Raw genomic sequence first — 20,573 nt, forward strand, 5'->3', positions numbered from 1 at the left:
CCATTTTCGCTAACTCCAGCATAATGCCACCACCAGACATCTTCCTCTCACCCCCACTGTCAGCATTCTGTAGGGACCGTTCCCTCCGGGACACCCTGGTTCACTCCTCCATCACCCCAACACCTCATTCCCTTCCCATGCAATTGCAGAAGGTGCAACACCTGCCCCTTTAGCTCCTCCCTCCTCGCTGTCCAAAAGCCTAAACACTCCTTTCAGGTGAAGCAGCATTTCACTTGCACCTCCTTCAATTTGGTCTATTGCATTCGCTGCTCCCAATGTGGTCTCCTCTACATTGGAGAGACCAAACGCAGACTGGGTGACCGCTTTGCGGAACACCTCTGATCTGTCCACAAGCATGATCCAAACTTTCCAGTCACTTGCCATTTCAACACACTACCCTGCTCTCATGCCCACATGGCCATCCTTGGCCTGCTGCAATGTTCATGTGAAGCTCGACACAAACTGGAGGAACAGCACCATCTTCCGATTAGGTACTTTTCAGCATCTGGACTTAACATTCTCTCCTCTATCTTCACCCCTTTTTAAATCCATTTTTCTACATTCATTTTTTATCCAGTTTTTTAAAAAAAAGTCATTTATCCATAGCTTTATCCCCTTTTTTATCCCCCCATTCTATCCCATTTTCTATCCTTTTTTCCCCACCACTGCCCCCTCCCTACACTCCATCCCCTACAGGGCCATCTGTTACTTGTTCCATGTTGTTCTTTCACACAATGCTACCCTTGTTCTGCTATTATCACATTCTGCTTTCTTACCTTTATGCCACTATTAGCACTTTTTTTTTTAGCCCTTACCACTACTATTAACACTCCCTTTGTCCTTTAGTTCATGACACCTTTGTCAATCTCACCTTTGTTCCCACCTATTGCTGGCCTTCTATCTAGCTCCGCCTGCCCCACCCGCCTTAAACAGTATAAATGTCATCACATTTCCACTTCTCTTCAGCTCTGAAGTAGAATCATATGGACTCTAAACATTAACTCTGTTTCTCTCCACACAGATGCTGCTAGACCTGCTGAGTTTTTCCAGCATTTTCTGTTTTTGTTCCAGGAAATACAACCCTAGTTCATGAAGTGTCTCCTCATACCTGGACTCCAAGTGTTAAGTTGTTATTCTAGGAAATCTAAACTCCACAATCCCACCACATGAATCCCCCCCACCAAGTGAACAAAGCATACAGCATCCAGGGCTTTATCAATAGAGGCATGGCGTACAAAAGGAAGAAAGCTATGTTAAACCTTTATAAAACACTGGTTCGGCCCCAACTGGAGTGGTGTCCCCATTTCTGAGCACCACGCTTTAGGAAAGCTGTGAAAGCATTAGAGAGGATGCAGAAAAGATTCGCGAGAACAGTTCCAGGGATGGGGAACTTTGGTTAAGATTGGAGAAGATTGAGAGGAGATTTGATTGACGTATTTAAAATCATGAGGGGTCTAGATACAGTAGATAGGGAAAAACTGTTCCTATTGGTGAGAGGATCAAGAAACAAAGGACAGGGATTCAAGATAATTGGCAAAAGAAGCAATAGCGACATAAGGAGAATTTTTTCTACACAGCAAGTGGTTAGGATCTGGAATGTACTTCCCACAGGTGTCGTGGAAGCAGGGTCAAATCAAGGCTTTCAAAAGGGAATTACAACATTAACTGAAAAGGAAAAGAATCGCAGGGCTACAGGAAAAGGCGGGTGAGCAGCATTAGGTGAATTGGTTCTTCAGAGGGCCAGCACAGACATGGGCAGTATCGCCTCCTTCTGTGCTGTAACCATTTTATGATTCAACAATATACTAGCACTTCCGCTAGAGCATTTCCTCCATTTAGTAGTTCAAAGCCCTCTTGACCGCCCTATTCATTCTTTCCACTGGGACCCTTATCCCAGCCCTATCTGGGCGACGTCTGTCCCAACTGTATAGTTCCTTCCTGTTACAGAATCGGTGCCACTGACATATGACCCCATCCCTTCTTCTAATGCCAGCCCTTCTTCTAATGCCAGCCCTTGCCATGTATTCACCATACCCTCTGACCATCCCCTCTCGGTGATGAACATTCTGTACTCAAAGGACTCCGTTTCATCCCCTTACACCCTCACCTCAGTGAATTTCGGGCTCGGCACGATACTGAACACTTCTTCTATTGCCTTCATCTCCGTGCTCACTTCTTTGTGCAGGAGTTCAACAGATCCTTTCACCCACCTCCAGTATTCTCCCTCCACCTGGACCCCTCGCTCTGGCCTCTTACCTGCTTCTTGATCTTTTCATTGAGAACTGTTGGCATGACATCGGCCGTCTCAAATTCTCTGCTCCTCTCACCCACTCTAACCTGTCTCCTTCTGAACTTGCTGCATTCCGTTCTCTCAGGTCCAACCCGGACTTTGTTATCAAACCTGCCAACAAGGGTGGTGCTGTTGTCTGGCGCACTGACCTCTACCTTGCAGAGACTGAGCGCCAACTCTCAGACACTTCCTCCTAACTCTCCCTGGACCATGATCCCACCACCGAACATCAAGCCATTGTTTCCAGGCACGTCATTAACCTCATCTCTCTGGAGATCTTACCTCCACAGCTTCCAACCCCACACAGCCCGCTACTGCCTCCTTCCCAAAATCCACAAACAGGACTGTTCTGGTAGACCATATCAGCCTGTTCCTGCCCCACGGAACTCATTTCTTCCTATCTTGACTCCATTCTCTCTCCCTTTGTCCAGTCTCTTCCCACCTACATTCGCAATTCTGCTGATGCCCTACATCACATCAATAACTTCCAGCCCCCTTGCCAAGGTAGAAGCGTTTACGTCGCGGCCCTGTTTCAACCAATTCTACCACCACCACACACAGCAAGTAGTGTATACAACATTTTCGTACCACTGATTTGATCAAGTACCAACATCATGCCTGAAGACGGAAGTCGTCGATATCAGAAACACGGGTCTTTTTCAAGACCGGCATTGACTGTTATATCTGCTAACGTTGAAGGGTTCTCTGTAGCTAAACAAAACATCCTCGCTACATTATGCAATGAGTTGCAGTGTGATGTCCTCTGCCTGCAGGAGACACATAGAGGAAGTGAGAACAACCGCCCAAAAATACCAGGACTGTTCCTGGTTATTGAAAAGACCTCATTGACAATATGGCAGTGCTGTATTTGTTAGAGCTGGTTCAGTTGTAGAAGCCACTTCTAAAACAGAGGACAACATCGAAATTCTAACTGTAGAGCTGAGCAAAGTAGCAGTGACCTCAGTGCACAAGCCATATGGCACAGATTTCAGCTTCTCTAACCCTGTACCCAACCTGCACAGTAAACCACAGATCATCATTGGAGACTTTAATAGCCACAGTATCCAATGGGGTTTCAAGAAGTCTAACAACGATGGAGAAGCAGTCGAAGAATGGATGGACCCTAACCAGCTTAGTCTCATCCACGATCCTAAAGTGCCAGCCTCCTTCCACAGTGCCCGCTGGAAGTGTAGTTATAACCCAGATCTTGCCATTGTCAGCAACGACATCACTGGCCTCTGCAAGAAGCTTGTCACAGACCCAATACCACAGACAACACCGTCCTATTGGTATCCAGATAAATGCAGCAGTGTTACCAACCGTCATACCATTCAAAAGGTGCTTCAACTTCAAGAAGGCCGATTGGAACGGGTTCATACGAGCACTTGACCGTAAGGTTAAACACATTAAACCACTACCTGAGCACTACAACCTGTTTGCAAAAGCTGTCCAGCAAACAGCCAGAAGGAAGGTCCTCCGAAGTTGTAGAGCAACCTGGTCTCACCAAGGAAAATGCTGAACTCTACTGGGAGTTTGTCTCAATGTTTGAATCTGACCCCTTCTCAGAGGAAACAATATCTACCGGTGAGAGGGTGATGTTAAGTATCTCTCAAGAGCGTCAAAACACCTGGGACACCTTGATAGAGACAACAGATTTTACAAAAAACAGCAAGAAGGCATGGTCTCTCATATGCAAACTTGGAGGCGATCCCTAGAAAGCTGCCCAACATCCAAATGTGTCTGCTAACCAAGTTGCACACCAGTTGCTCCTAAATGGAAAAATCAACAAGAAACAACCAACAGCACAACTAGAGAGGAAGAAGTACAGCGATGACCCTGGCTTCACTGCACCATTCACCATGGAAGAGCAGGAAACTGGAATATCTAGTCTAAAACACGGGAAAGCAATTGGTCTTGACAACATAGCAACGGAGCAGATAAAGCATTTTTGGACAGCAAGCAAAGAAATGGCTCCTATAATTGTTCAACCACTGCCTGGCAACACACAAGCTACCTAATATTTGGCAGAAGGCACATGTAATAGCACTATTAAAGCCCGGAAAAGATCCCTCAGATCCTAAGAGTTTTCGGCCAATTTCACTGCTTTGCCACACCAATAAGCTGTTTGAACGCCTGATACTCAATAGGATAGCACCAACTGTAGATGAGATCATTCCAGAGCAAGCAGGTTTCCGCCCCGGCAAATCAACAACAAGCCAACTGCTCAACCTCACACAACATATCGAAGATAGTTTTGAGCAAGGGATGGTAACAGGTGCTGTTTTTGTAGACCTGTCAGCAGCATAAGCTACAATGGACCATAGACGTCTCCTCTGCAAGATCCTAGAGATGACAAAAGATATTCACTTAACAGAGCTGTTAGAAAGCATGCTTCAGAATCGCCGGTTCTATGTTGAACTAGGTGGGAAGCACAGCAGGTGGCGTATTCAGAAGAATGGTCTTCCTCAGGGAAGCGTGCTTGCACCGCTGCTGTACAACATCTACACGAATGACCAACCTATAGACGGTCTCACACGCCGTTTTATATATGCTGATGACTTATGTGTCACTGCCCAAAGCACTGATTTTAACACCGTGGAGAAAACGCTTTCTGAGGCCTTGGAGGAACTAACATCCTACTATGAAGAAAACCACCTTCGCGCAAACCCATCAAAGACACAAGTTTGTGCATTCCACCTCAGAAACCGTGAAGCCAAACGCCAGCTTAAAGTAACCTGGTGTGGAGCAACACTGACGCATTGCGAGCACCCTATCTACTTAGGAGTCACCCTTGACAGATGCCTCACCTTCAAGAACCACATCGAAAAGACAAAGGCAAAAGTGAGCGCACGAAACAACATCCTGAATAAGCTCACTAACACAAAATGGGGAGCAAGCTCGAAAACATTGCGAACCAGTGCACTTGCTCTTTGCCATTCCACTGCTGAATACGTCTGCCCTGCATGGGAAAGATCTACTCATGCTAAGAAGATGGATGCTGTTCTGAATGCAAGCTGCCGATTTATCACAGGTTGTTGAAAACCAACAAACACCAACAGCTTATATATCCTGGCGGGTATCGCTCCCCCTGATACAAGAAGAACGGTAGCCAGCAAGAAAGAGCGACTCCGTCAAACATCAGATGAGAGACACCCTCTACATGGTCATACACCTACACCCAGCCGTCTAAAGTCAAGGAAGAGCTTCATGAGCAGTGTTGTTCCATTACAATCAACCCTATCTGAAGCCCGCATCGCCTTGTGGAAAGACCGGCTCGCCAGTCTCGAACAACCCCCAGTGATGGAAATTCTACCGGATGAAAGCCTTCCCCCAGGAGCTAATTGCAACTGGGCAACCTGGAAGTGCCTTAACAGACTTAGGACTGGTGTAGGTCATTCAAAGGTATCACTAAGCAAATGGGGATATACAACCAGACCGACAACTTGTGAATGTGGAACTGAGCCACAGACCATGCAACATCTCCTGCAATGCCTATCGCTAGAGGAACCCTGCACTGTTGCAGATCTTGCTGAATTCAACAACAAAGCACAAAAATGCATCCAGTTCTGGATGGGCCATGTATAGACTGTCTGTGGACACGATAAGAAGAAGCAGCTCCCTGGCTCTAACCACCACCTCTTCACCATGGACATCCAATACCTCTACACCTCCAACCCCCACCAGGATGGTCTGAGGGCTCTCCGCTTCTTCCTTGAACAGAGACCTGAACAATCCCCATCTGCCACCACTCGCCTCTCACTGAACAATTTCTCCTTAAACTTGTCTCACTTCCTCCAAATTAAAGGTGTGGCTATGGGTACCTGCATGAGCCCCAGTTATGCCTGTCTTATTGTAGGATGTATGGAACATTCCTTGTTCCAGTCTTACTCAGGCCGCCTCTCACCACTATTCTTTCAGTACATCGATGACTGTATTGGTGCCACTTCATGCTCTCGTCTGGCCTGGAAAAATTTATCCAATTTCCACGCCTCTCTTAACTTCAGGTGGTCCATCTCTGACACTTCCTTCACCTCTCTCTCTCTCTGCAATTCTAGTGATGGACATCTACCAATATTCATTATAAGCCCACCAACTTTTTTTTTAATAAATTCATTCACGGAATGTGGGCTTCGCTGGCTTGGGCCAGCATACATTGCTCATCCCTAGTTGCCCTTGAGGTGGTGGTGGTGGTGGTGAGCTGCCTTCTTGAACCGCTGCAGTCCATGTGGTGTAGGTACACCCACAGTGCTGTTAGGAAGTGAATTCCAGGATTTTGACCCAGCGACAGTGAAGGAAGAGCGATATATTTCCAAGTCAGGATGGTGAGTGACTTGGAGAGAAAACTTCCAGGTGGTGGTGTTCCCATCTACCTGCTGCCCTTGTCCCTCCACATGGTTGTGGTCATGGGTTTGGAAACTGCCGAAGGAACCTTGGTGAATTCCGGCAGTGCATTTTGTAGATGTAGCACTGCTGCTGCGGCTGCTGCTATGCGTCGGTGATGGAGGGAGTGTATCTTTGTGGATGTGGTGCCAATCAAGCGGGCTGCTTTGTCCTGGATGGTGTCAAGCTTCTTGAGTGTTGTGGGAGCTGCACTTATCCAAGCAAGTGGGGAGTATTCCATCACACTCCTGATTTGTGCCTTGTAGATGGTGGACAGGCTTTGGTGAATCAGGAGGTGAGTTACTTGTCAAAGGATTCCTAGCCTCTGACCTGCTCTTGTAGTGATGGTATTTATATGGCTAGTCCCGTTCAATTTCTGGTCAATGGTAACCCCCAGGATATTGATAGTGGGGGATTCAGTAATGGTAATGCCATTGAACATCAAGGGGCAATGGTTAGATTCCCTCTTGTTGGAGATGGTCATTGCCTGACACTTGTGCTGCCCGAATGTTACTTGCCACTTGTCAGCCCAAGCCTGGATATTGTGCAGGTCTTGCTGCATTTGGACATGGACTGTTTCAGTATCTGAGTCGTTGAGAATGGTGCTGAACATTGTGCAATCATCAGCGAACATCCCCACTTCTGACCTTATGATGGAAGGAAGGTAATTGATGAAACAGCTCAAGATGGTTGGGCCAAGGGCACTACCCTGAGGAACTCCCACAGTGATGTCTTGGAGCTGAGATGACTGACATCAACAACTACAACCATCTTCCTTTGTGCTAGGTATGACTCTAACCAGCAGACAGTTTTCCCCCCCGATTCCCAATGACTCCAGTTTTGCTAGGGCTCCTTGATGCCACACTTGGTCAAAAGTGGTCTTGATGTCAAGGGCAATCACTTTCACCTCAACTTGGGAGGCTATTCTGTCCATGTTTGAACCAAGGTTGTAATGAGGTCAGGAGCCGAGTGTCCCTGGCAGAACCCAAACTGGGCGTCAGTGAGCAGGTTATTGTTAAGCAAGTGTCGCTTGATAGCACTGTTGATGACCCCTTCCATCGCTTTACTGATGATCGAGAATAGACTGATTGAGCAGTAATTGGCTGGGTTGGATTTGTCCTGCTGTGTGTGTACAGGACATACCTGGGCAATTTTCAACAGAGCTGGGTAGATACCAGTGTTTTAGCTGTACTGGAACAGCTTGGCTAGGGGCCCAGCAAGTTCTGGAGCACAAGTCTTCAGTACTATTGCCGGAATATTGTCAGGGCCCATAGCCTTTGCAGTATCCAGTGCCTTCAGCTGTTTCTTGATATTACGTAGAGCGAATTGAATTGGCTGAAGACTGGCATCTATGATGCTGAGGACCTCCGGAGGAGGCCGAGATGGATCATCCGCTCGGCACTTCTGGCTGAAGATTGTAGCAAATGCTTCAGTTTCATCTTTTGCACTGATGTGCTGGGCTCCCCCTTCATTGAGGATGGGGATATTTGTGGAACCCCCTCCAGTGAGTTGTTTAATTGTCCACCACCATTCACGACTGGATGTGGCAGGACTACAGAGCTTAGATCTGATCCATTGATTGTGGGATTGCTTAGCTCTGTCTATCACTTTCTACTTATGCTTTTTGGTAGATGAGTAGTCCTGTGTTATAGCTTCACCAGGTTGACACCTCATTTTTAGGTATTCCTGGTGCTGCTCCTGGCATGCCCTCCTGCACTTTTCATTGAACTAGGGCTGATTCCCTGGCTTGATGGTAATGGTAGATTGGGGGGATATGCCAGGCTATGAGGTTACAGATTGTGCCTGAGTACAATTCTGCTGCTGCTGATGGCCCACAGCACCTCATGGGTGCCCAGTCTTGAGTTGCTGGATCTGTTTGAAATCTATCCCATTTAGCACGGTGGTAGTGCCACACAACACGATGGAGAGTATCCTCAATGTGAAGGCGGGACTTCGTCTCCACAAAGGACTGTGCAGCAGTCACTCCTCCCGATACTCTCATGGACAGATACATCTGCAGCAGGCAGGCTGGTGAGGATCAGGTCAAGTACGTTTTTCCCTCTTGTTGGTTCCCTCACCACCTTCTGCAGACCCAGTCTAGCAGCTATGTCCTTTAGGACTTGGCCAACTCTGGTCAGTAATGGTGCTACCAAGCCACTCTGGGTGGGGGACTTCAATGTCCATCACCAAGAGTACATTCTGCATGCTTGTCACATTCAGCACTTCCTCCAAGTGGTGTTCAACATGGAGGAGCACTGATTCATCAGCTGAGGGAGGGTGGTATGTCGTAAGCAGCAGGACGTTTCCTTGCCCATGTTTGACCTGATGCCCGGAGTCGATGCTGAGCACTCCAAGGGCAACTCCCTCCCGACTGTATACCACTGTGCCTGGACTGCACTGCCAGTGATGGTATCATCTGGGACATTGTGTTTAACATATGATTCTGTGAGGATGACTAGTCTCTGAGACAGCTCTCCCAATTTTGACACTAGCCCCCCCCAGATGTTATTAAGGAGGACTTTGCAGGGTTGACTGAGCACAGATTGCCGTCGTTACTTCCGGTGCCTAGGCCGATGCCGGATGGTCCATCCAGTTTCATTCCTTTTTGTGACTTTGGTGCGGTTTGATAAAACTGTTTGATTTCAGAGGGCATTTAAGAGTCAACCACATTGCTGTGGGTAGGCCAGACCAGTTAAGGATGACAGATTTCCTTCCCTAAAAAAGACATTAGTGAACCAGATGGGTTTTTACAACAAGCGACAATGGTTTTGTGGTCATCAGACTTTTAATTCAAATTCCACCATCTGCCGTGGTGGGTTTCGACAACACCACTACGTCATCAACTCTCACAGCTACCTCAACTACAGCCCCTCACACCCTGCTTCCTGTAAAGACTCCATCCATTCTCTGCTTCTTTGCCGTTGCATCTGTTCTGATGATGCCACCTTCCAAAACAGCACTTCTAGCACGTCTTCCTTTTTCCTTAACTGAGGGATCACCCCACTGTGGTTGTCAGGGTCCTCAATTGTGTCTGCCCCATTTCTTGCACCTCCACCCCATTTCTTGCACCTCCACCCTCATCTATTCCCTTCCCTCTCAGAAGGATGTTAGGGCCCCCCTTGTCCTCACTTTTCACTCTACCAGCCTCCACACTCAAAGGTTCATCCTCTGCCAACTCCAGCATGATGCCACCACCAAACACATCTTCCCTTCAACCCCATGTCAGCATTCCATAGGGACCGTTCCCTCTGCGACACCCTGGTCCACTCCTCCATCACCGGTAACTCCTCATCCCCTTCCCATGCAATCGCAGAGGGTGAAACACCTGCTCCATTACTTCCTCCCTGACCAAGGCCCCAAACACTCCTTTCAGGTGAAGCAGCGCTTCGCTTGCGGCCTCCTTCAATCTGGTCTACTCTATTGGCTGCTCCCAATGCAGTCATGTCTACATTGGGGAGACTAAATGCAGACTGGGTGACTGCTTTGCGGAACACCTTCGTTCAGTCCGCAAGCATGACCCAGACCTTCCTGTCGCTTGCCACTTCAACACACTATTCTGCTCTCATGCCCACATGTCTGTCCCTGGCCTGCTGCAACATTGCAGTGAAGCCCAACGCAAGCTGGAGCAACAGCATCGCACCTTCCGATTAGGCACTTTACAGCCTTCTGGACTTAACATTGAGTTCAACAACTTCAGACTATGAACTCTCTCCTCCATCTCCACTCCTTTTATTAAATACAATTTTTTAAAAAATTATTTCAATTTTAATTCTCATTTTTATGTTTTATTTATTTTCATTTATTCATTCATCTTTTTTCACCAACCCTCCCCACCCCCACAGGGCCATCTGTCACTTGTTTCTATGTTGTGCTTTCACAGAGCACTCACCCTTGTTTTGCTATTAACACATTCTGCCACTATCAGCGCCTTCTTTAATCTTCAGTTTCATCTTGGTTCCATGACATATTTGTCAATCTCTCCTTAGCTCCCACCTATTCCGGACTTCCCATCTTGCTTCAGCTGCTACACCCCCTCAAACAGTATAAAATCCATCACATTTCTACTTCTACTAGCTCTGAAGTCATACAGACTCAAAACGTTAACTCTGTTTCTCTCTACACAGATGCTGCCACATCTGCTGAGTTTTTCCAGCATTTTATGCTTATATTTCATATGAGATGGAACCCCCTTTCTCACACCACTCCTTCACCCACAAGTTCGCCAGCCTAATCTGTTTATTCTTACACCAATTTTCACATGGCTCAAGTAATAATCCAGAGATTATAACTCAATGTTCTTTTCTCAAATTTAGCTCCTAGACCCAGCTATTCTCCAAACAGAATTTCTTCCCTATATTATTGGTCCCAACATGGATCCTTCCCCTCCCTGTTCAATAGCCTTTCAAGCCAGTTTGGCATGTCCCTGACCTTGGCACCAGGTAGACAACAAACCACGTGGGACCCTTGATCCTGCTTACAAAGGATGCTCCCTGTCCCCTTTATTATTGAATCCCCTACAACTTAAAACATTATTACTTCTCCAGTATGCATTGAGGCTTCAACTTGGACCATGTCCTCAAGTCTCTGTAACGGGTCTTCAACCCATAACTTTCTGACTCAGAAGCCAGAGAGTGCTGCCACTGAGCCAAACAGGCCGGAATATTGTTCTTGTCCAGGTCCTTGGCTGATTTACCAGCATTTTCTAGCCTTCTCCATCCCAGAGAATGTACCGTGCTATTAGCTCAACAGAAGAACCAGAAACAGTGAACAATGTGGCCCCTCCAGCTTGCTCCATCATTCAATAAGACCATGGCTGATCAGATTGTGGCCTTAACTTCACTTTCTTGCCTGTCCCCATAATCATCTACTCCCTTGTAGATCAAAAATCTGTCTAATTCAGATTGACTATATTCAATGATCCAGCCTCCACTGTTCTTTGAGGAAGTGAATTCTAAAGACTAACCACCCTCTGAAGAAACTTCTCCCGTCTGTCTTAAATGGGAGACCCCTTATCCTGTAACTGTGCTTGCTAGTTCTAGATTCCCCCACAAGGGGAAATATCTCAGCACCTACCCTATTAAGACCCCCCCCCCCCCAAGATCACTCACTCCTCTAAACTCCAAAGGCCCAACCTTTCCTCATAATCAACTCCTTCATCGCAGGATTCAATTGAATGAACCTTCCCTCAACTGCTTCCAATGCAAGTATATACCTTCTTCAGTAAGGAGGCCAAAACAGGGACAAATTAAAGGAACAGAGACTGGTTATAACACTCTTCAGTCTTGGGTCAGTAATCAGGTGGATAATGAAAAACAAACCACATTGTGACTGTGCAAATCAGAGGCTTATGCTGTCACAAACCCTTTGCAACATAGCTCCTTGATGGATAGTACTCTCTAGGACTGAACTTTCTAGCAATACTGACAGTAGGAGGAATTAGAAAGTTGTCTCCAATAAAACTCATCCCAAAGAGAGGAACAGGGATCAGGATTTCTGAAAAACATACCTTGATGGCTTGTCCAAAATAGCCCTTTCCCAGCACTTCCCCATGAATCAGGTCAGAAGGGCGGAAAATACGATGCATTTTGGAGGCAATTCGCAGGGATTCAGAGCGGCCCAAATCTTTCTTTTGAGAGGCAGGTGATCCAGTGCTTGGTGATTTGTCAATACTGCAGCTTCTCCTGGAGGTGGACAGAGTGCAACTGTCATAACAACTGATATAGACAATGGCTCAATAAAATCAAACTCAATGAGTTCCAAGTCTGTGCTTTGTTACATTAAAATATCAATTATTGAACAGCCAGGAGTGGCATAGTAAGTAACATACAGAAACACATAGAAGTTACAGATACTTGGTTGAAGCGAAGACAAAGAGCTGAAATGAGAAAAACACCTAGAGTCATTGCAGGTTAGGTCAAAAATATTGCCCTGATTAAAAAAATTTCTGGATCAATATGGGTTTAAAGAATCACCCAAAATAAAGGACCCCAAGCACATTGTTTTCAGTGTACTATAGAGCCCCAGTCAGAGGAGGATAGAAAAGCAAGTATGTCAGCAAATTGCTGAGAAGTACAGAAAGAATTGGGCAGTAAAATTGAAATCCCCCACTGACTGAGATAAAAGGTGTGGCGGCTGCAGAATTCTTTAAAAGAAAAATATTGCCTGAATACATTTTAAGACGATATGTAGCAGGTAGTTCTGGACTTCGTTTAGGAAACTAAGCTGGGTAGGTGGAAGGGACATCAGTAGCAGAACACTTTGGTTGTAGTGATCATAATTTGGTTAGGTTTAATGTAGTTATGGAAAAGGACCAAGGTAAACCAGGAAACTGAGGAAACACCAATTTTACTGGCACGATTTGGCAAAATTGGCCTAATTTCATTTCAGATAGCTGTTTCCAACGTCAAGAGATGTGGAAGGCTTTCAAGGAAGAGATAGAGAGGGCTCAGAACAAATATATTCTCACAGAAAAAAGGGCAGTATTGCCAAATCTAGACCACCCCCTGGATGTCAAAGAGCACATAGTGTAGGATAAAGGCAAAAAAGGGGAAGTTTAAGTCAGATACCTAGCAGTCAGTAATGAGGGAAGCCTACAGGAATATAAGTGCAGGGGTAAAATTAAAAAGGAAATTTGGTAAGCAAAGAGAGGACATGAAAAAAAACACTGGCAAGTAAAATCAAGAAAAACTCAAAGATGTTTTAGAATTACATAAAGAGCAAGAGGCTAACTAGGGAAAAAGAGTAGGGCCCACTAAAGACCAAAAAGCTAACCTATGTATGGTGGCAGAAGATGGCACATGGTTATCAAGGAATACTTTGCAACAGTCTTTACAATAACTGCACTGTCACCCACATTTGTGGTTAAGGAGCACAAAATACTGGTTCGGATAAACATAGTGAGACAGGAAATAATAAAAGATTTAATTTAAAAAGATTTAGCATCCTTGAAAGTGGATAAATGGCCAGGCTCAGATGAAACGTACCCCAGAGTGCCAAGGGGAGCAAGGGACGAAGTAGTGTTTGACCTGACCCTCATTTTCTTACCTCTCTAGCAACAGACATGGTTCCAGAGGACAGCTAATATTGTGTCGCTGTTTGAAAAGGGAGAAAGGGGTAGACTGAGTAATTACAGACCAGTCAGCCTAACCACAGTGGTGGGCAAATTATTGGAAAGTCTCTGATGGAGAATATAAAAATTGTCATTTAGGAAGGCACAAATGGAATTCAATCCAGGGAAGTACAGGGTAATACATTTAGGAAAGGCAAACTTGGCAAGGGAGCACACAATAAACGGTAAGATACAGAGATGTGTAGATACAGAGTGACTTGGAGTGCATGTCCACAGATTTTTGAAGGCAGCTGGACAGTTATATAAGGCAGTCAAGAAGGAATACGGCATACCTGCCCTTACTAGCTGAGGAATAGAATAAAAGAGCAGGAAGGTTATGTTGGAATTGTACAAAACTCCATTTAGACCATGGCTAGAGTACTGCATACGGTTCTGGTCACCAAACCACAGGAAGGAAGGAAGGAAGTGATCACAGAAGAAAGGGTACAAAGGGGATTCACAAGGAATGTAGAGTTTTAGCTGAGAGAAGATTAGGCAGGCTGGAAATGTTTTTTTTGGAACAGAGAAGGCATTTGGTTGAGACAAAAAAATTATGAGGGGGTGTAGATAATAGATGAGAATAACCATATTTCCTGAGCAGAGGTCAATAACAAGGGGGCGTGGGTTTAAAGTAACTGGTAGAAGAATTAGAAGGGAATTGAGGAATGATGTTTTTCACTTGAGGTGGAGAGGTCTGGAACACTCTGCCTGAAAGATGGTTGAGGCAGAAACCCACACTGCATTAAAAAAATTAAATGGATATGCACTTGAAGTGCCATAATGTACAACGCCATAGACCACGAGTTGGATGACTTTCTTCGGTTGGCAAATATGGATGGTCTCCTTCTGTGCTGTAAATGTATCTGATCTTCTATGTAATTTGCAGTTCCTTTGCAAACATTGCCATCGGATCTTTAATATCTATTCTAACTACTAGAGTTGGAGATGCCTTCTACAATCGCATTCAAAAATAAATATTTCTGAATTCCTTCCTTTGTAATTAAGTCTGCCATTTTCTCCATTATTAAGGTCATTATAGAAAGATTGATAACTCCCAGGATCATGCTAGGAGGTTTTATTTAAAATGGGCTTTTTTTTTGTGAAGTGTTTTGATTTCATGCAAACAATACTGGGCAGAACAGAGAAAACAACATGAAATTTACAGGTTCACGTTCTTGGCTTATGCACAGCTTCTTTCAGTTCCCTTAATGGTAAGGGTAATTCAAATGCTTCAAATTCTGTCAGATCTTTGTCGGTGTCACTCCAAACCAATCACAAAAGAGGCAAAGGATAGATCAAGGATGATTAACACTAATTTTATCCCTCCAAATTGTGCAGAGGTGGCTATCTTTCACTTGATGCTTCCCCACAGCCAAGATTGAGAACTTAATGGAATGAAGGATTGAATGGCGTTGCAACAGCAAGAATGAAATCTTGAATAAAAGTTTGCATCTTTCAAATAGCCAGCATGAGGGTCTGAATTATCTCCTTCTTTGCGATGATTTTGTGCGACTTTAAAAGCCAGATTATAAGATGGTGTAAGCTAAGAAACAGCAAATCAAGCGGACATTTAGTACAAACGATAATAATATGACCTTACTTGATGGGACGTTTTTTAACCGTGCTACCTTCTCCATTCGGGGCACTTGATCTCTGTGGGCTGTAAATGTCTGACATGGGGCTGATGGTCTCCACTTGGTCCCCCAGCAACACGTCATGTGGATCATGCTCAATGGTTAATTGGAGTAAACGACTAGTTTCTTGGATCAGGAGGTCAATCTGAGGTGGTCAAACATCACACGATGAAAACAGTACCAGCTTCAGAATCCAGAAACAGAAAAACTTCTCACAGGATAAGGCATGGTCAAGGGCGAATGTCAGGATCACTTTACAGTAGATCACATCACCCTCCAGCTGTATTTGTCAGTATTACTCCCCTCAGTACAGGTTGTTGACTGTATAGGTGACATTTTCTATTGTCTACACCCTCTTCCCCCAGCTATGTAGGACTAGCTTATCCCATTTCACCCATTAGGTGATCCCTCCCAATTCTCTCTCTCTTTCTCAATATAGGACCGGTGGCTCCCATTCTATCCCACCACTTGCAGCTGCTTCATGTTACTCCTCCACACTATGCATGATAGATGGACAGATTATATACACACACAAAGCTCACATCTCCCTTTCTCTCCACTATACACGTGGCATTTCTCATTGACTACTTTATACAGTTTCCATCATTCCCTTCCCCTTCATGCAGATACCAATCCAACTCAGTTCCCATCCCATTATAAGGCTGGTATATATATTCATCACTACATCAAGTTGGCATATTTCACTTCCATCGTCTCACTATATGTAGTTGGAATCACCAATATTTTCGTACCAAATGCAGCTGCTCACTCACTCTTCCCTACCCCACTTTGTAGGACTGACATTGACCGTTTCTACCTCTCCAAAATATGGATCTGACACTCCCATATCTAAAGTCTATGGCCCAGATTTTGCGCCACAGTGGAAATGTTCTTTTGGAAGTGGCTGAAAATCATAAGGCCCCATCCCCAACACACACCCACAAACACAGCATTCCCATTTTCATAGGGTGGGAATGGGGCAGGGTGAGTCTTGTGCAAGTGCCGTTTACAGAGGCAGTTGGCCATTTAAATCATCAACTGAAGTGGGATTTTGGTAGCCTTGGAGTGTGAATCCCAAAGTGTGCAGTTTGGACCTGGTAAGAACAGGATTTTGTGGATTCATTTAGATAGTCAGGGTACCCCTTTGGAGAGATAGGATACCCCTTTGGATCTGGACCTGGGACATCTTTGGGGGAATCAGGTGCCCTTTGGGATTGTTAAAAGTAGGCAAGTGTAAAAAGTGCATAACTCATTACTGTCGAGCTCATTGCACCTGTCAAGAACACCTGCCAAAGGGAGTTATCAAGCCATTTAAAAGTCCTGCCCTTTAAATCTTTGAAAAAAAGGTCTAGAGTGTTTAAAAAAATTGCTTGCTATTTCACTATCTGTTGACATAAGCCTCCAGGCTTCCATTACTGGATTGATGCTGCATGACTGATTTCACAGCTATCCATTATCACCAGTGGGGTGCCTGCCATTTCATAATTTGATTGACAGCTTCAAGTGGTTACAGATGTTAAAGTGGGATTATGAATTCCAATTCCTGCTGTTAAGGGATTGTTTGTACTCTAATGAAACGTTTGTTGTTATAAAGGCTTTAATTAGCTGTAGGAATGCAAATAAAATAAGTGGGTTTTTACGAATGAGTGTATTTTTCTCAATATATTGAAATCTGCAGCAGACACTTGGAACTTTATTTTATCTAATCTCTGCCTAGGTCCCGAGGTCCACCCAGCCCACCTCTGCACCCGATAGCTGCCCTCAGTTCTTCCAGAGTCACCCACCCCATCTTCTAATCCAGCCCCACAATCCCGGACCAAAAATCCGACATCTGGGCACCCATTTTTAAAGGTTGGGTTCCTGGAGCTGGGAATTCTCCCAACTCTGCACACCCAACTTGCGGGAAAAGTCCAGGCCTATGTCTCTCCCCGACTATCTGAAGCTGGCTCCTCCTAGTCTCCCTACCCCACTTTGTAGTTGGCATTTTCCTTTCTTCCCCAAGAGACTCATTTAATTATGGGTAGTTTCATTCAATAGGTTTACATTCATTTTAACTGCATGAAGTCTGATTAAGTACTTATTAGGATATTACAGATGGAGAAAGATACTGTAACTTGCTGATTTTCTGCTTTCTCTTCTCAGCTTACCTCATCCAGAGGCACATTCCTGATTGGTGTTCCATTGATTTCCAGGATCCTATCACCAACGTGAATGGAGTTTTTCACATCTGGACTGATGCAGTCCGCGTCAACTCTACAACAAAAAGGGCATCATAGAAATGAGTGTCTGACAGGAGGGAACTACAACACTCGGCTAGATCACTGGTACCTGCAAGGTTTTGCTCAAGCTTCCCAGTAGTTAATTATGCCCACTGAAGGCCCATGAAGTCAGCCCACGTTATGACACAGCAGTTGGTAAAGGCGGAGTTATTTAAAATCCCAGAGGGAAACTTTAAACAACTGTCATAGCCTATATTTTCAACTGGTATGTTTGAGATGCAGCCCTGAATTCAGAAATGAAATCACCAAGCCGAGAGTTTTTTTAAAAAAAAAACCAAATTAAATTGAAAACATTTATTGATTTAACAAAAAAATTAAACATACATGTGTCTACGAATTACTACCATAAAACTTTTAAACAAATCCCCAAATTAATCACTCCTAGGTAAATCTTCAAGGCAACAATAACCCATAGACTTTAAAAAGGCACCAGGCAAAACACATTTTATCTTACGAATTCAAAATGAGGTCCCATGCAATTTGATTCCTTTGCACAGTGGTAGGCTTACAGGCGGCATGCCTCTGATTTACCCACACAAAAAACTCTTTTCTGTATATACCTAGCCTTCCCTTTGAATGCAAATTCTCATTGTATCACTAGGCGCTTTTAACTCCACCTCTTCTAACAATAAAACCTCTTTCATAGTACCAGTTTTATTAGTAATATAAACATATTGCTTGGTGTCTCCTTGCTAGGTGCAAGATTTCACCCTCAGTCTTTGAATGGTTTAAACAAAATGCAAATTTACCCTCTAACTTACTGTTTAACATCTCAAAACTGCTATACATCAAAGCACCCAGACTAGCTGGCATTAATCCATTTAAGACACACACTCACACCCACAGACACAGACCCTACAAGTCCAATTTTAAATCATTTCCAATAACATTATATACATTAATATCTTCATGACACCCAATTTTGTGGACAGAAATAGTAAAATCTTCTCTGCAATGGGCACCCAAATCTTTGAAAACATATTTCAATTAACGTTAACTGTAATGACTATAAAAGATAACCTTCAGTATACATTAGGTCAACCACATGCATTATAAAGAGTAAACTAAACCTATGCTAAGAGATAAACAAATGCTGCATAATACTGGGAAATATAATCCCCTTGAAGGGGAATGGAACCAAGGGAACCAAATAAATTTACTGTGGTGATAGATATTAATAACAAGTTAATTCATTGCACCACATCAGTGTTCCTAACCACTAAATATAGTTACTAACCAATGTTCCTGTTAAGCTGCATGTGCACAGCAACCTGAAATAACTACAAAGGCCTCTATTTAACTACTGTGTGCACACAACTGTGCAAAAAATTTAAAGGCACCGTGCATTGAAAAACCTGTCCGTGTACAGTGAGATTTTAAAAGAAACATTGTTCAGAATCTCAAGAATTGTTACAGCATAGGAGGCGGTCATTCAGCTTGTCGTGTCTACACCCGCTCCAAAACGAGCAATTCACTTCGTGCTATTCCCCCCACCCTTCTCCTCATAACCCTGCACATCCTTCCTTTTCAAATAATAATCCGATTCCCCCTCAAATGCCTTGACTGAACCTGCCTGCACCACACTCAGGCAGTGCATTCCAGATCTTAACCACTCACTGCGGGAAAGAGTTTCTCATGTCTCCAATGCTTCTTTTGCCAATTACCTAAAATCTGTTCCCTCTGTTCTTGATCCTTCCACCAGTGGGAACAGTTTTTCCCCTATCTACTCTGTCCAGACCCCTCATGATTTTGAATACTTCTATTAAACCTCCTCTCAACCTCTTCAAGGAAAGCAGTTCCAACTTCTCCAATCTTCCTACATAACTGAAGTTCCTCATCCCTGGAACTATTCTCGCACCCCTCCTACTTTAAAACAGTGGCACTTTCCACCCTCCAACGATGTAGTGAGAGTTACCCCACTTCATATACATTGGCCCTTCCCACTAACTTTCCTCAATATATAGTTGGAATGTACTATTCTGCTTCAGCATTTATGGTTGTGATTTGCTATTCTTTATGCTATATATGATTGCCACCTCCCATCTCGGTTTCTGAAGAGATCAAGAGATATGGGGAGAAGGTAAGCAAAGGAGTTTAATGTGTTACAATACATCGATGTATTGCTAAGTCTATTGACTACTCATTTATAAACAACTGGCCATTTCCTGCCTTCAATAATCTACTTATTCAAATAAGTGTTCTGACAACATTGTTACACTACACTCCAGGCAACGCTTTGAATGAAAGCAAACAAATCACCACTGTACACACAAGCCACACTAATGCCTTGGCTACTAGGTTAGAGGCTGGCTGTTCTGCAGCTCTTGAGTTCCCAAAGCCTAAACAAGAGGGAAAAGTCAGGAATGATGGAATTCTCTCCACGTGCCTTGAGCTTCAACAACACTCGAAGCTTGACACTATCCAGGATAAAAATGCAGCCACTTGATTGGCACCCCATCCATTGGCTTAAATATAGACTTCCCTCTACCCTCAGTAAAACATGGCTGCAGTGTGTGCTATACAGAATATATTGCAGTGACTCACTAAGGCTTCTTCAGCAGCACCTTTCAAACCAATGATCCTCACCACCTAGAAGGACAAGGGCAGGTGCATGGGAATACCTATCCCTGCAAGTTTCCCTGCAAGCAACACACCAACCTGATTTGGATACATACTTCCATGACTTCACGATCATTGGGTCAAAATCCTGGAAATCTAACAGCATTGTGCGAGTACCTTCACAAAATGAACTGCAGCAGTTCACAAGAGGGCCCATCACCCCTACCTCAAGGCCAGGTAGGGATGGGCAATAAATGCCAGCCTTGCTAGCAATACTCACATTCAAGAAAACTCATTCTTACAAAGAATAGGTGAAGAAAAGG

The 20,573-nt window shown here is 44.5% G+C and overlaps 1 protein-coding gene across 5 annotated transcripts in view; it reads right to left on the reverse strand.

The window, feature by feature from the left end:
• Positions 1-20,573, reverse strand: part of LOC144684559 (LIM domain kinase 1-like) — a 68,491-nt gene that overhangs the window by 20,317 nt on the left and 27,601 nt on the right. For all 5 annotated transcript variants that reach the window (XM_078548479.1, XM_078548480.1, XM_078548478.1 and 2 more), the window contains 3 exons: positions 17,560-17,665; positions 15,379-15,557; positions 12,177-12,351 (listed from right to left, as the gene is read on the reverse strand). In XM_078548479.1, the coding sequence (XP_078404605.1) occupies positions 12,177-12,351; positions 15,379-15,557; positions 17,560-17,665 (460 nt within the window). The remainder of the gene's footprint in view (positions 1-12,176; positions 12,352-15,378; positions 15,558-17,559; positions 17,666-20,573) is intronic.

Source organism: Cetorhinus maximus, chromosome 9, assembly GCF_964194155.1.
Source record: "Cetorhinus maximus chromosome 9, sCetMax3.hap1.1, whole genome shotgun sequence".
Taxonomy (NCBI): Eukaryota; Metazoa; Chordata; class Chondrichthyes; order Lamniformes; family Cetorhinidae; genus Cetorhinus; species Cetorhinus maximus.